The sequence below is a fragment of the Diabrotica virgifera genome, chromosome 3 (genome assembly GCF_917563875.1).
Source record: "Diabrotica virgifera virgifera chromosome 3, PGI_DIABVI_V3a".
NCBI lineage: Eukaryota > Metazoa > Arthropoda > Insecta > Coleoptera > Chrysomelidae > Diabrotica > Diabrotica virgifera.
The window spans coordinates 78,319,305-78,337,232 of record NC_065445.1 but is presented as its reverse complement, the minus strand read 5'-3'; the positions used below and the strand labels follow the sequence as shown (position 1 = coordinate 78,337,232).

At 34.1% G+C, this 17,928-nt stretch overlaps 1 protein-coding gene across 1 annotated transcript in view; it reads right to left on the bottom strand.

The window, feature by feature from the left end:
- Positions 1–17,928, bottom strand: part of LOC114335970 (snRNA-activating protein complex subunit 4) — a 78,295-nt gene that overhangs the window by 40,184 nt on the left and 20,183 nt on the right. Inside the window, exon 4 of the mRNA XM_028286271.2 lies at positions 9,209–9,488. Coding sequence (XP_028142072.1) covers positions 9,209–9,488 — 280 coding nt within the window. The remainder of the gene's footprint in view (positions 1–9,208; positions 9,489–17,928) is intronic.

Sequence of the window (17,928 nt, the reverse complement as noted above, 5' to 3'; positions counted from 1 at the left end):
ACGCGACTTACAGAGGAAGCAAGGGATTATTGCTGGGATGGAGACTGCCAAACGGCCTTTGAAACTTTGAAGAGGCATTTAATTACAGCGCCAATATTAGGGTATCCACTGCCAGAAGGAGAGTTCATCTTAGATACGGATGCAAGCAATGTGGGAATTGGAGGAGTGCTGTCGCAGATCCAAGGAGGACAGGAACGAGTCCTTGGATATTTTAGTAAAGTGCTTTCAAAACCTGAACGAAATTATTGCGTCACGAGAAGAGAACTTCTAGCAGTAGTAAAATCAGTGGAACACTTCTATCAATACCTCTACGGAAGGAAGTTTCTAATCCGAACCGACCATGCCGCCCTTAAATGGTTAATGCAGTTTAAGAATCCAGAGGGTCAGATAGCCAGATGGATTGAACGACTTCAAGAATATGATTTCAAGATCGAGCATCGGGCCGGAGTTAGCCACAGGAACGCTGATTCTCTATCTAGAAGACCGTGTCCAGCAGAATGTTCCCATTGCAACAAAACACGAGTCAAAGGAAGCAGCAGTACTAAGAACAACAGTGGTCAACGACGAGTGGACGCCTACCAAGATCAAGGAAGAACAAGAAAAAGATCCAGTTTTACAGAAGATTCGAAAATGGAAAGAAGAAAATCGTCGACCATCTTGGCAAGAAATATCAAGCCTAGGCTCAGTAGTTAAGACGTATTGGGCGCAGTGGGACTCATTTATCTTGGAAGACAGCTTGCTTAAACGAGTAATAGAAAATGATGATGGTTCGGTGAGGAGAACACAGTTGGTGATTCCAAAGAGCAGAGTAGCCGAAGTACTTCGTCAGTTACACGACAGTCCATCAGGAGGGCATTTTGGTGTAAAGAAGACCCTTCAGAGAATTCGGGAACGATTTTATTGGATGAATAGTTCCGACGATGTGAAGGACTGGTGTAAGAAATGTACTACCTGTGCTACAAGTAACGGGCCCTACCGGAAAAGAAAGGCTCCTATGAGACAGTACAATGTTGGAAGTCCGTTTGAAAGAATAGCTTTGGATATTGCCGGGCCATTTCCAGAAAGTGACAATGGATGCAAATACATGTTGGTGGTAATGGATTACTTCACGAAGTGGGTGGAGATCTACGCAATTCCAGACCAGAAGGCCGCCACTATTGCAGATGTGTTAATCAAAGACTGCATCAGCCGATTTGGAGTACCTCTGGAGATCCATAGTGACCAAGGAAGGAACTTTGAGAGCGATCTATTTCAAGGAATCTGTGATAAACTAGGGATGAAGAAGACAAGAACCACGGCCTATCACCCGCAATCGGATGGAATGGTGGAGCGTATGAATAGGACAGTCGGCAAGTATTTGACAAAGATGGTGTCCAATCATCAACGAGACTGGGACCAGTACCTTCCGTTCTTCGCAATGGCCTATAGATCTGCTGTTAATGAATCAACTGGCCAAACACCAGCAAAAGTCCTATTTGGACGGGAGATGCGTCTACCCTGTGATCTAGAGTTTGGATGTCGACCTGGAGAAGATGTTGCTGGTGAGGATTACGTGAATGAATTACGAAGAAGAATGGACGATATACATGAGTTGGTCCGTTCTAATCTTCAGATCGCTAGCGACCGAATGAAGAAACGATACGATACCCAAGCCGAGAAGGGATGTTTCAAGGAGAACGACAAAGTCTGGCTTTATAATCCAAAGAAGCGAACAGGTTGTTCTCCCAAGTTGCAGCAGTTCTGGGAAGGTCCGTACCTCATTGTCAAGAAAATCAATGACGTTATCTACCGAATAAGCAAGATTCCTAGGGGAAAGCCGATGATAGTCCACCATAACCGGTTGGCGCCGTACGAGGGAGACCACGACGTAGATGAAGAAGTGGAAGTCAACCAAGTTCGAGAAATACCTGACCTCACGTTTGAGGAGTTCATGGGGGCCTATGGAGGTACCGGTAAAGCAAGACATGGTGTTACCACTGAAGAAAAGCGAGATTTACTCGCACTTCCCGATGACTATTCACTGGCCCATACCATCCCGGCCAGTATCAAAGACGCACGAGGGTTGGCATCCGCCTTCCGAATGAAGTTTGGTCGAGTTGCAGAACTTCAATGCCAACTGCCAGCTCCTGGCAAAGCATTGAAACTCCAAGATGCATCACGTTACCTATTCTATCTGGTAACAAAAGACACTGTCCATGACCAACCTACCTACCAAGATGTATGGGATGCATTAATTGAATTGAGAGAGCACGTGTTGGAGTCCGACGTGCAAAAGTTAGCCATTCCAAAGTTAGAATGCAGCCAATTAGACTGGAGAGTTATCCGAAATATGGTAGAAGAAATTTTCCAAGACACCGAGGTCCAGGTGTTAGTCTGTTGCAATCCGCATATTTACTGGTGCGGAGAGAAGACCGTCCCCTGTCACTTTTATACAACTGGGAGTTGTAAAAGAGGGTCCAGTTGCAGATACCAGCATCCAGTTCCAGTCCCGACAAGGTTCCAGGAGGAACCATCTTTTGAGGAGGGGGCAATGTCACGGTCCCAGGCCGGCCCTGTCAACGCCAGAACTTTCTGGCGCCGAAGTGTCTGAAACCCTGTTCGTCGGCGAGACAGCTGTTTACGAACGTATCAGCATATCTAGAAGGTCACCGAATACACCTTTCTTTTATTGCTTTGTAAATAATACATATCTTTCGATTTTTTCTGGAAATCAGTAGATTAATTTTTATAACTATATAAAGAGACATTTTTGAAATTAGAGTTAGTTATAAATTTGTAGTCGTCGGTCGAGTAACATTTTTCGATGTTCGGACGCGAAATAAATGTAAATGTAAATTGTACATATTAGACATTTAGATAAATTGTTGTTTTAGTGTAATCTTTAATAAAGCCGTGGTTATTTTGTAACGAATAAAAATAATGCAGTATTTTAATGTTAAGTTTGTAAATTAGTGTTATTAAAGGATATAAATTCAGTGTTCTTTATTTCTTTAAGTGTAAGTTATTAAAAATAAATAAAGTCAATTAAATTAAACTTAGTGCCTAAAAACATAAACAATAAAATAGTAGAGTCAACCACGTAAAAAGACAATTACATCACAATACCAAGGGAAATAAAGTAAAACACAAACATGTATAGCCTAATCATCGAACAATGATTTATTTTTAACTTCTTCATAAGTATTTAAGGAAGTAATATTGTTAAATAATAATAAAAACAATACATAATAACACAATAAAACCAAAACTTAGTTTAAGGTATTTTGTTGTTTTTCCAATACACTTTTTTCTTAAAACTATAAATTAAATGTCTATCTTTATGAATAATATCAGGAGGATTACTCTAATAATTTTATTAATATTAATCGAGGAAATGTCTTTGTCCACAACCTTACAAAGTTTTTTCGTTTCGTCCACAGACCTTAAGCCTTGGAAAACAAACTCTCCTGGTTCAGGCTCTTTTTGTTGTACTACGCATAAGTACCGGTATACAGTTGCACCCCTCTTACCCATTAAAAACTGACCAATTATAAAGTCTCCTTTCTTAATTGTTCTCTGGCTGACTAATTCAGTATTTTCGTCCTCACTACTTACGGAATCAAAGGAAGACATCCCCGACTCTTCATAAACGATTGATTCAGAAGAAGAACTAGACGGAGATGAAGGTACTACAACCTTTTGTTTTAATTTTCACTTTTCTTCTGCTTCTTTCGTTTTGGTTTCACGTATTAATTTTCTTCTTTGCTTCTCGTCCTCTAACCTTTGTTTAGCTTCATCCTTTTTTGCAAAATAGGCAAGCATTTGAGGAGAAGTAACTACCGCTGGCAGCTTTTCTTTTTTTGCTCTTTTTTTATTTTCTGAAGTCTCACCAGGCCAAAAGAGAGTTCTTTTAAATGGAGAAGGTACCATTGGGTCTACTTTGGATCCAGATGAATGACCAATGGGTGCAGGAGTTGACGGAATCATACCAGCATCAATCAAAGCATCTGGTGCTGTAGAAGGGCCCGCTAATTGATCATCTTGAGTTGGGGATACACTAGGACCACTTAGTTCCTCCTGCTGTTCTGGATTTTGAACAATCATACATTCCCTAACTTTCTGAATGTTAGATTTTTTTTGCATTAAGCCACAAGTAGTACAAAGAAAAATCTCTTATATCACTTCGCCAGTCTCCTAAATTTTTTTCAAATAGGGAACTTGCATAAAATTTTAAATTCGAAAAAATGGTATAAATCGCAACAGAACATAATTTAGAACCTGTATCAAAGATAAAAAAGTTTTGTTAGTCGTTCGTTTGGCCCCTAAAGACGACTAAAAATTTAACTTATACCAGCCTCCCCAAAACGCGTCGTGACGTCACGCCGTTGTATGTTTACATTCTACACCAATTGTATATACAGTACGTAAATCGTTCAGCTGGACATAGGGAACATACATTGTATAAATTTAGATACATAAATACATATATTGTATTATATTGAGATCATTGTGGCAACTGAGCTCTCTCGATGACAATATGGTTGTTAGCATTAAGGGGCATTAACCTCAAAATTGACAACTCATTTCAACTGACATAAATAAACGTCAAAATATGACAATGTACTAGCTTTTTGGCCTAAGGGAATGGGAAAATTGTTTAATTTTCAAATTAGTTTTTAAATAAAAATTATTTAAAAATTAAAGTAAAATTATTAACTCATTAATCATAAACTTTATTTTTTATTTATTTATGGACAGCCTTGATTCAAAACTCACTCATTCTATTCGTTCTAACAGCTCTATTGTACCAAAAATTTCGTACTCGAACAGAAGCTTCAACTAATACAGGTTAGCGCAGTTGCCACAATTCTCTCAATGTGTATTCCCTATGTCCAGTCGTACGATTTACGTACTGTATAAAATTTTAAATTAGACATTATAAACGTCAGTAAAAAATACAGTTATGTGACGTTAAAAGTGTTTTGATCGTTTGAACTATTCATAGAAAATTTGTACTTTTACAAAATGGTTTTATTTTCAATAGTAAACATTCTTTCCTTTCCTTCAAAAACTGTATCTAACTCCAATCTCAACAAACTGGTATATATTATTACAACGACATACGATAAATGTCATTAGAATATAAATATTTTTTCTTTATTCGCCGACGACGAGCTGGCCAAATTCCCAAGTAGGTGGAGGCCAATAAGCTAAAGAAGGAGAAGAAGAATATACCTAAATATAACGCTGTGTCTAGGTATACGCTAACGTGTACGCAAATAAAAAAGTTAGAGTGTCAGAGTGTTGGAATTTGTTTAATCGCGTTGTGATTACACTTTAATTTTAATATTGATTAGTAAAGAGATATCTTATTTTTTATTTGTTTAGTGTTTGTTTTTAAATTAACTATGCAGTGCGGACAATTATTTAGTTGTTTTAATGAGTTTAACAACATTTTAAAACAGTATGAAAAAGATAAGAGACTATAAATTAATATATATTTATTTAGTTATAAGTGAAATAGTATTACCGTCCAAAATTAAAATAAAAGGAAGACCTAAAGCTTTCACAATAATAATTAACTTGTTCTGAAGCTATTTCCTTGTGGCATTTTTGTAATCAACTATTCTAAATAGGAACTAAGCCACAATTTAACTAAAAAAATGATTTTATTAACGTTTCGACGTCTAAATCGGACGTCGTTGTCAAAATACAAAATATTATTAAATTAAACAAAAATGTTGTTGCTTAGTAAACGCTTTTTTCTAATAATTTATTTAATCTGACTAATTTTTGTATTTTGACAATGACATCCGATTTGGACGTCGAAACGTTAATAAAATCATTTTTTTAGTTAAATTGTGGCTTATTTCCCATTTACATAATAGTTGATTATAATAATTAACTTACGTATAAAAATTATTTTAACAATATTTTGTACGTGTCATGTCAACTAAATACATATATTTATTTTGCTAACCTAAATATATACTTTTATATATACATACATTGATTTATTACAATTAAGTTTGAAACATCTGAATAGTTCTGCTTAACTTCCCTTAATAAATATTTTTCTATCAAACAAACACTAAACATATCAAAATAGCATGTACCAAAATATACAGTCACTGCGCACGCTAAATAATGACGTCACTGGCTTGATGAAGTTTAATTCGCGTGTACCTAACTTTTTTATTTGCGTACACGTTAGCGTGTACCTAGACACAGCGAAATATAACCATAATAATAGCTAATGTAAAACTATGTGACGTCACGGGTCGTTTGAACTATTTTATACAGCAGAAGACTTTAAATATGTATTTCTAAGTTATTAGAGTTTTTGAAGCGTGAAATTTTGGAAATCTCATTTTTAAACAAAACTGAACATTATTATGTAATAAAAAAATGTGCAAGTTCCCTATTGTTGTATTTTAGGTGGTACTATTTTTTTCTCAAGAGTTTTAAGGAATGTATCATGAGGGACACCAACAGACTGTAACTGTTGAACTGGATTCTGGGCCTTATGTTGTGACACTTCTGGTATTTTAACTACCGTTGGATCCCATGGTACTAAACCGCATGCCTTAAAACCGTTTTGTATGGCTGTTGGTGCAAGTTTGTGTACTATGTGATTTAAAATAGTCGGGAAATTAAGTTTTTCTGCTTGTCGACATTCATGTGCCATGCGCCAATCAGCAACTTCCTGCCTCCATTTGAGCTTAAGTGAATGGAAAACAGCAACGTCCATAGGTTGTAGTATATGAGTCGCATTTGGTGAAAGTGATATAAGTTCAATCTTGTTGGCTGCACAAAAGGTAGCCAATGACATCCAAGTGTGGGAGCTGTGGCCATCTATGAAAAGTAAAACTGGTCGTTCGATATTGTTATTCGTCAGCCAAGGATGAAAAAAAATTACTATATATTCATAGAATGTCTCATGTGTCATCCATCCGTTTTCTGACCTACCAATGGGCCATTCGGGTGACTTGGCTGAAACGATCAATTGTGGTAATCTTGTATACCTATACACAACCATCGGTGGAGCAAGTTCTCCAGCGGCGTTGGCTGTAAGGAGCACAGTTAAATTTAATTTTTCATCGCCACCAGATGCCGTGTATACAGATTTAGAGCCCATTTCCGCCAGAACCTTTCCAGGCTTCGGATTGAGAAAAAAGGCAGTTTCGTCATAGTTGAAAATCTCTTTTCGGATCTTCCAATGCTCCTCTCAAATTATTTTCAGTTACGTATTGTAGCACCTGAAACCATTTTTCTATTTCTGTATGAGTTACTGCTCGCCTCTGAACTGTTAAGTTTTGACTGGTACAATTGAAAACGTCAGGGTGGCGCTTCATAAACCCTGCATACCACTTTCTTCTTCCAGGGTCACTGCTTCCATCTCCAAAAGTAATATTTAATTCTTTTGCAGTTTTAGCAACGCTAAACATTAATGTGCTTTTTGTCACTGGGAAGTCTTTTTTAGCCATCTCCTTGATCCAGTAAACAAAAACTAGCTCCTGATCGAGAGAAAATACAGTGGGGGGGGGGGGCCCTGCGTGTTGCCACAAAAACATCTGTCTTTAACCTCCATTGAAGTGTGGGTCGTGATATATTATGTTTCTTGACAGTTGATTTTATCGAATTTCCTTCCCTTACTTCTTGTATGGCTAATTTGATTACATCTTCAGAGTACTTTTTGTATGACATAGTGATGCTGAAACAAAATAGAAAAAAAATCATTGGATAAGGGAGACAAGTTGAACGACAAAATAAAAATATGATTTGGAGTTCCTATGATGGACACTGACAATGTCCCTATATTGGGCATGGGTGCCCATTATTGGAACCAGTTTTTCTGTGATACTGCCGACCGTATCTATGTATTTTATATCCAGTGGACTTTTACAGACAAGCACAATGCCACCTAATACCACATTTCTCAAGTTGGGCACACTGCCCATTACTGGTACATTGATAACATTCCTGTTCCTAATTTGGGCACCCATGTTCAAAACCAATAAGATGATTTTTTTATATTTTTGGAGATTTGATTAATAATTTTATACATAAATATACAAACAAAGCCAATACCACAATGCAAAACTAAATAAATTTGATAAAAAGTAGGTATTAAAAAAACTCACCTCTTAGTAAATCTAATAATTTGAGGTTATTTTGGCGCGCAAATTCACAACCGTTTACAAGCCGACATGCGAGAGCTGGCGGCTGACCTTTTCGTATTGTGTATTTCTCGTGTATTTTCGCTCAAGGTCACCCGCCAGCTATCGTTTGTCGGATTGTACAATAAACCACAGACGGCAAAATTCACAGTCAAACTGAGGGCAGTGAGGGCGAGGGCGGAATTTGGATGATGGGCAAGTCAAGAGTCAAGGTCACTTCCAGCACTACTTTTTTTGTGACTAAAAGCACGGCAACGTTATTTTATCAATACATTCACGGGGTGCCCATTTACCTTATATTAGTATGTATTGCATCTTGTAGTAAATATTACAACCTTTCTTTTGGCATAATGTTGTATGTACCTAGCATGTTTCGTTTTGTAGATATTTAAAAAGGAACTATATGTATAGAAAAAATCTATACATAGTTCCTTTTTAAATATCTACAAAACGAAACATGCTAAGTACATACAACATTAAACCAAAAGAAAGTTTGTAATATTTACTACAAAAGGCAATACTAATATACAGGATGTTTCATTAAAAAATGAGAAAATTTTATATTTGCAAATAGTGATCACACTGTATGTTGTACGGCTATATATGTAAAAGATATTAAATTATTTAAAAATGATACTAGGACTAGAAAAACTTTGACGTGCCATTTAAATTTCTATTACCTTTGAAACATAATTCAAAGCCCTTTAAATATAACCATTTTTCTCCATAAAAGTGTAAATATGTCGAAAATTATTAACTTAGACCTATAGACTTATTAAACCTTATAGAAACTCTTTATATTTTAAAAAAATATATTCAAAAATGATTTGACATATAGGGTGTTCTATTAAAAAAACAAAACTTTGGTTTATACTGTCGTTCTGACTCACCATGTATAATCCAAAATAATTTTAAATTATAGACGTCTCTGATACAAGCTTGTTCTTTTTTAATTTTTTTGTATATCCCATAGTTTAACCGTAATCAAAGAAAACCAGGGGTTTGGCGTACCCTGTATAGACTGAATATTTTTAAGATTGATTTCTTACCTAAATTTCCTTACCAAATTGGCTAATTTTTTATCTTCGGCAGGTGTAAATCCTCCCTTTTTAAGTTTACTGTGGAAATTGTTGATATAATTAATAAAAACACTGAAGCAAGTCCTATTAGTTCCAAGTTCTTTTGCTATTTCAACCCAGTTTTGGCGTTTGTGCTTTTTAACTAAAGCTAACATTTTGTTTGTTTCTTCGGAGCGCCAAGGTGACTTATTTAGTTGAGGATGAAGGAACATATGCCACATTGAACGACATTCGAAGTCGGTATGTTTATCTAAAAATTTGTATTTTATTAATAACACTTTGAGCCCACCTATACTCTAAGAGCCGGTATAGGTGTTTGCTAACCATTTTAAGCACGATAAGAGTCTATAACTTAAATAGTAGAACATAAAAGAAAACTTATGAACACTGCGCCGCCACTTTTTAGTGGCACATGCGTCGACAGTGGCCTATCAAACTTTTCACTTCTGGACGGGATAAATAAGTTAAAAGGTACCCTCCGTCACTATAAGAATTCAATTTTTTGATTTTTTAAGTTCTATGTAATTAACCAATAAGACTCAGTGTAATTCTTACTCACCACCCCCTTCCCCCTTCCCTCACCGTCAAAAACTTCAGTTTTCGTTTTTTTTTTAGGTGGGATGCAATCAAATTTCAAAAAATTCACACGCATAGTTGAGATCTTTACAAACGTGTCTATTTTTTATGGACCCAAAGGTTACACTAAGGAATACATTACCTCAAAAAACTTTTTTTAATTTGTTTTTCGGAAAAAAACCTATAACTTTTTTTTGGGATGGCTGCACACCAATTTTTTTTAAATTGTGGTTTATTTCCCGTTTAGAATAGTAAATTATCAAAATGCCACAAGGAAATAGCTTCAGAACAACATTCATTTTTTTTAATCTTATCTATTTTATTTCAAACACTATATTTCTAATTTTTTTCATATTTTTCAAGGTTCGCCTTGAAAAATATGAAAAAATCAAAAAAAGTTTTTTAGGGTTTTTTGGGGGTTTGAACGTGTTTCTCCCATTTTCAAATGTTGTAATAGTGGAGTCACTGAAGGTTTTCACCTCCGATTTCGTTGAACCTCTATCGATTTTCATGAAAATGGTGAGTAATTGATACCTCAAGGAACAAAGGTGACATGATGCCAACTTGCGCTTTTACCCTGGGGGTGGATGCCACCCCTTCTCGGGGGTGAAAATTATTTTATTAAATATAATACCATAAATCGATAGAGGGACAAATTATAAGGAAAATTTGTTATATAAATTTATTATTATAAATCAACACTTTTTGAGTTATTAAAGACCAAAGATTTTATTTTTTCGTAAAAAATGCATGTTTTCAATCGGTTTTTCACGTATAACTCAAAAACTATAAGCTTTTACAAAATAGTTATTATTAATGAAATAGATGATAATAAAAAACTGAATACATTCCTCACTTAAAGAAATAAACTAATGTTAGTTCAAAGTGAGTTATTGGCAATTGAATGTGTATTTTTTTCGACGAGTACTCAAAGATTCAAGCTTAAATGACGAGAAAACGATACAATGTATAAAATATACCTGCTAATCATTTGTCAACGTACTTTGGAATACCTATTAAATGAGCTTCAGAACAAGTTAATAGCGTCAAAATTAAGCAAATTATGATGTAAATAAAAGAACCCTTTTGAATTTTTTAGGAAAAAGTGAAAAATAAAACATACGCCATTTCCACAAAAATTAAAGTTTATAGAAATCCTTACAAGAACTTCTTTATATTAACATAAGTAATTATTTCAATAATTTTGACCGGTTTAGAATGCATATTTTTGAAAAAAAGATATAATTTAAAAAAATCATAATTTTTAAAATTATTATAATTTTCATATTCTTTTGATAATAAAAATACTCAATATACGTAAAAAATGATATATACCCAAATTTTAGTTTTTTCTGTGTCAAATATTTTACCTGTTTTACTATTTCCATAGGGTAAAAAATAACCGAGATACAAACGTTTAAATCTTAAATTTTGTTGTGAAAACCATGCAACCGGGGCCATTTAAACTTTTATTTTTAAAAAAGTAAGAGGTCTAAAAAATTAAATTTAACGTAGTTAAATAGCCGTTGAAATTAACTTTCTAACGGTTTTTAGATAAACCTGATATCGTAAAAATAAACGGAGTTATTAAAAAAAACAATAACATTTTTTGAAAAAATTTTTAAAAGATAAAATTTGAAAAAAATTTTGTGCCTAAATTTTAATGCTATCAACATGTTCGGGGGCTTATTTGCTAGATATTTTTAAGTACTTTGACAAATGTTTATTAAGTTTACGTTATAAAATGCATCATTTTCCCGTTATTTCAGCTTGAATACTTAGATTTTTTTACTTGCCGAAAAAAATATATATTCAATTACCTATAACTCACTTTTAGTTAACATTAAAATATTTTTCTGGGAAAGAGTTTATTTCATTTTTTATTATTTTAAATTTTGGAAATAATGACTTTTTTGAAAAAACTTATAGTTTCTGAGTTATTTCTTTGATCTTCAACAACTCAAAAAGTTTTGATTTTATTTTAATAACTTTATATAACAAATTTTGCTTAGAATTTGTCCCTCTATCGAATTATGGGGTTATTTTCAATAACATAATTTTCACCCCCAAAAAGGGGTGGCATCCACCCCCAGGGTAAAAGCGCAAGTTGGCACCATGTCACCTTTGTTCATTGAGCTATCCTCTAACCACTCACCAATTTGCATGCAAATATATTGAGGTTCAACGAAATCGGAGGTAATAGCTCATATCCACCTTCAGTGACTGCACTATAAGGGACTCAGTTACTTCAATTTTTATATAACCTATAAAAACATTGATTTGATCTATTTTGAAATCTATAAAATAGGAAAAATCCCAAAAACCCTCCAAAAAACAGTTTTTCGGATTTTTAAAGATGGCGCCTTACGGAAAAATCTGATAAAAATTAAAAATATAGTGTTTAATAAAATACATAAGATTAAAAAAATAGACCTGCAGCCATCCCCCAAAAAAAAGTTATACGCTTTTTTCCGAAAAAAATTTTTTTGAGGTTATGCACACTTTACTTACGGGTCCATAAAATAGTATAGTATAGTTGATCCAAAAGATGGCATAACCCAGACATCCAAAGTGAAAGTTATCCTTCAACACCAAATTGTCCTATATGGTCCACACAATGTCCAGAAAAAAGTCACACCATTTTGAGCGTCGGGTTTGGGGGGAGAAATCGGTAAATTCGTAGTTTTTTAAGTTTTTCGCCAATATTTCTAAAACTATGCGGTTTAGCAGGAACAACCCTCTATACAAAATTGTTCTACAATAAATTTAAAATAAAAAAGGCCCTATGCATAATCTTTCTAAAATGAATGGTTCCAAAGTTACGGAGGTAGTATAGTATAATTGGTCCAAAAAAAGGCCTAACCCAAACATCCAAAGTAAAAGTTTTCCTCCAACACCAAAATGTTCTATATGGTCCACATATTGTTCAGTAAAAAGTTACACCATTTTGAGCGCCCGGTTTGGGAGGGAGATGGGAGAGAAGCCGGTAAATTAGTAGTTTTTTTACGTTTTTCGTCAATATTTCTAAAACTATGCTTTACCGTAAACAATGTTATATACAAAAATGTTCTACATGAAATTTAAAACAAAAAATATTCTATACATAATTGTTATAAAATCAACGGTTCCAGAGTTACGGAGGGTGAAAAGTCGAGGTTTTCGATACTTTTTATATTTTTTGGGCAATATTTATGATATAACTATACCAAAAAACCCAGACATCCAAAGTGAAAGTTATCCTCCAACAGCAAATTGTTCTATATGCTCCACATAATGTTCAGAAAAAAGTCACACCATTTTGAGCGTCGGGTTTGGGGGGGAGAGCGGGGAGAAATCGGTAAATATAAAAAGTATCGAAAACCTCCACTTTTCACTCTCCGTTACTCTAGAACCGTTGATTCTATAACAATTATGTACTGAACCTTTTTTGTTTTAAATTTTATGTAGAAAATTTTTCTATAGAACATTCCTTACGCTAAAGCATAGTTTTAGAAATATTGACGAAAAACTTAAAAAACTACTAATTTACCGACTTCTCCTCCATCTCCCCCCCAAACCGGACGCTCAAAATGGTGTAACTTTTTACTGAACAATATGTGGACCATATAGAACAATTTGGTATTGAAGGAAAACTTTTACTTTGGATGTCTGGGTTAGGCCTTTTTTGGACCAATTATACTATACTACCTCCGTAACTTTGGAACCGTTCATTTTAGAAGGGTTATGCATAGGGTCTTTTTTATTTCAAATTTAATGTAGAACAATTTTTTGTGTAGAGGGTTGTTCATGCTAAACCGCTTAGTTTTAGAAATATTGACGAAAAACGTAAAAAACTACGAATTTGCAGATTTCTCCCCCCTCTCCCCCCCAAACCCGACGCTCAAAATGGTGTGACTTTTTTCTGAACATTATGTGGACCATATAGAACAATTTTGTGTTGGAGGATAACTTTCACTTTGGATGTCTGGGTTTGGGTCTAACTATACCATACTAAAAAAAGACATGTTTTGTAAAAGACTCAATTATAGGTGTGAATATTTTGAAATGTAGGCTGAGTCTTATTTGCTAATCACATAGAACTTAAAAAAATTGAATTCTGGTAGTGAGAGGTGTACCTTTTAATTTATTTATCTCGTCCAAAAGTGGTAAGTTTGATGCGCCACTGTCGACGCATGTGCCACTAAAGTGCTCACGGCACAGTGTTTATAACAAGAATCTACAGGTCGAGCAAGTCTCGTAAATTTCACGATTGCGAGCCACGCTTCACGCAACCGGGTTTGCGTACTTGTGTTTCAAGTTGCGTGGTCGTACGGAGTTATATTTACCAAATTTAAATATAATCGTTTTCAAAATTAAATCAATATGTCAATATGGCTACTGGGTGTAAAAGATAAATCTTATTCTATCTGTTCTTAATGAGTTTTAGATAATTTTAGTTGTATTTCTTTGTAATTTTGTGTTGTACAAAGATTAATTTAACATTTTCTCTGGAAGTATTCATTTAGAAAGATAATATGCTTCATTGGTGTTGTGTTTTGAAGTGTGAAATGTGATAAAGTCAAGATAAAGTTCACTTTTAAACTGAACTAAATAAGGTATCTGAGAGACAACAATGGTTAAATGCAATACAATGTACAGGTTTTACTAGCGAAATGAAAATTTTCCTGTCCTGTCTGCTGTAATCATTTTATATCTGGTAAGTTACAATTACAACAGTAACGATTTTTGAAGATGTTAACATTTTAATCTTATAGGAAAACCAGCCGACTTAATAGATAATAACAATCTCCAGATTGGGTTCCTTCAATAAATATGGTCTATAAACACAATGAAATAAGTTCCCCAAAATCTAAAATGGAGTGGTATCAAAGGAGAATTAAAGGGAAAAATATTCATATTGAAATTATTTATAAGGCACTGGACTGTCTTAAATTCTACAATAATACTAGGTGGGTAAATGATTTTAGACATTTTTCATTAAGAGTAGATTAAGATTAAGTAGATTTTCATTCAGTAGATTTAAGACTTGTTTACACGGGTAGAGTAATGATGCAAGTACTTGATAGAGTAGAGTAACTCTACCTGTAAAAATGCTCAGCACAGTAGAATAGCTGGTAGAGTGTATAGTTGGAGTTAAAGTAGAGTGACTGGCAACCTATGGCAAAGTAACTACTCTATGACCACCACTACTGCCAAAATGTCTACTCGGCTGCACACTCTACCCATGGAACACGCTCAATTATGGCAGAATAGAGTAGGTAGGAGAGTACATGGGGGCGCTGTCATTCTGGCTGGAATTGTGTTTTGTGTAAATAGTGAAAATGAAGTTCACCGAAGATGAAACTTTAAAACTTGTAGAGCTATAATACGGCGAATACCAGTGTTTATGGAATTTAGGTAGTGTATACTACAGAAATAAAAGTTTGCAGCAAGCTGCGGAGGATGAAATCGTCGAAAGAATGGCAAAGGGGGCTTTGGAGTAAACAAGCTTAAGCAAAAAATTAAGAATTTAAGGTGCACTTATAATCAAGAGTGTTTAAAAATACAAAAATCGGTTTCACTATACTAGCATCAGTACTATACTTGTACTCTCCTCACGTGAATGGTATCAAGCCATTTTTGGTAGAGTACTACCACTACTCTACTCTCCTCAAAACTCTACCCATGTAAACAAGTCTTTAGAAACAGTGGAAAATGAGGTAGCTAGTAGAGTAGTAGTAGAGTAAAATATACTGGTTTAGCAAATTGCAATGTTTTAAGGTAATACAGTAGCGATAAACAGGTAGCCAAAACGTGTTCTAAGATTGTCACTGTAATTTTGAATATTTTTTCGAGGCATTTGGCACACATATTCGTAAAATAATAAAGAATGGCGGTACAGAGCCCAATTTGAAAAATATATTAATATGTGGAAATTACTCTGTAATTATACAATATTTAAAAAATGAGCCTGTACCGCCATTAAGAAGAACAAAAAAATACACTTTCTTCAAATAAACTTTTTTATCCGATGCCTAGATTTTGTGTAATTTTGGAACTACTAATGAAATAAAAAATTTTAGTAGTTCCAAAATAACACAAAATCGGATAAAAAAAGTTGTATTTGAAAAAAGTGTATTTTTTTGTTCTTCTTAATGGCGGTACAAGCTCGTTTTTTTTTATATTGTATTTAATTACAGAGTAATTTCCACATATTAATATATTTTTCAAATTGGGCTCTGTACCGCCATTCTTTATTATATTACGAATATGTGTGCCAAATATCTTGAAAAAATATTCAAAATTACAGCCGCAATCTTGGAACACATTTTCGCTACCTGTTGATCTATACTGTTTCCTCTTAAGATAGTTTTAATAGTTATTTATGATATAAGTATTAAATTTTAAGACGCGCATGTGAAAGTTAACTTGAAAAAATAATTTTATTAATGTTTTGACTTCCACATCAGATGTCATTGTCAAAATACAAAATATTCATTATTATTAGGTTTGTTCTAGCAAACGGTCAAACTAGTCAAAAACCATCAGCAAACAGTTGGTCAGTAAAAGAACATAATACAGTCACCAGTGCGATCCCCTCTACTCGCGCTGGTCCACTATTCGCTGATGGTTTCAAACTGATGCTAGAACAAACCTATTATTATTATACATATCATTATCTGTAAATAATATTTCTTCTGATTGTTAATTGTAAAGGATAGAAAAATTACCATTTATTTTATTTTTTTTAGAATCAGCTGAGAGAAGTGGTCTACAAAAAAACCAGGAAGGAAACGGAATATGTGGCTACGAAAGGCAAAAGAAAGGTTTACAAAGCAAATGTGACACATTTTTTTGAAATATTTAGGAATATCAGTAAATTGCATTAAAAAAATGTATGAAAAGATTTTGTTCAATAAAAATGTTTATATTTATCAAGGATGTATTATTTGGTATGGCCACATATCGTCAGTGATGTAATAATACATCCTATCTGTTTTTTCATGAGTTTTGTAAGAGAGACTAAAAACTTGTCTTAGGGTCACCTCCTGTTTTCATATGATATTTTTTGACTTGTTTTGTAGTAAATTAAACTATCTATGAACTACAAAACAAGTCAAAACTTACATATGAACACAGGAGGTGACCTTAAAACATGTTTTTCCATCTCTCATACAAAACTCATGAAAAAACAGATAGGAGGTATTGTCACATCAGCAAGGATGTACAGTGATGAGTGCCCTAATAACCGGCAAAATATTTAGTTGTGAGATAAAAAGAAATGAAACTAGTCGAGCTGGGAAATTTAGCGAAATTAACCTTTAAATTTACGTTATATTGATCCCACCTTTACACATATCGGAGGAGTATGTCAACTAAAACTGTCACTGTGACAGTGGTAGTTTCCAAACTCGTCTGATACGTCTGAAGGTGGTACACAATCAATACAATCTAAATGTATAAGTTAATATCGCTAAATTTCCCAGCTCGACTAGTTTCATGTCTTTTTATCTCACTACTTAATACATCTTTTGTGCTATTTTGCCGGTTATTAGAGCGCTCATCACTGTATTTCTGGTATATCCAGGGAATGTCTACAAAATATATTTTGAATGTCCAGAGAACATTCGTGGACATTCATGGAATGTTCCAATAAGACATTCAGGTAATGTTTAAAATGCTGACACAGGATTTTCCTGGGATGTTCTCAGGGAACATGTTTTCGGGGATATTCCAGGAATTTTTCAATGTCTGTGTACCTTCTATGGACCTATATGGAATATTTTGGTGTTATTACCGCCGCACTCCACTTGCGATTTGTAATCAGGAAGATTGAACACATTGTTTCAAATACAAGTCAATCCATTTGCGACTAAATAATCATGGATTGACTTCTATTTGAAAGAATGTGTTCAATCTTCACAACTACAAATCGCAAGTGGAGTCCGGCGCTTAGGGCTACTTCCTCTTCGGTATTATGTATTATACTACAGAAATCAGGAACTTTCCTTCTAAATATATGTATGCATCTTGGCCATCAAACATATTCTTCCAAACATTTTTTTAAGGGGTCTTGTGGGTAAAAAAAGTGACTTTTTAAAAAAATTATATCTCGAAAACTAAAATTTATTTTT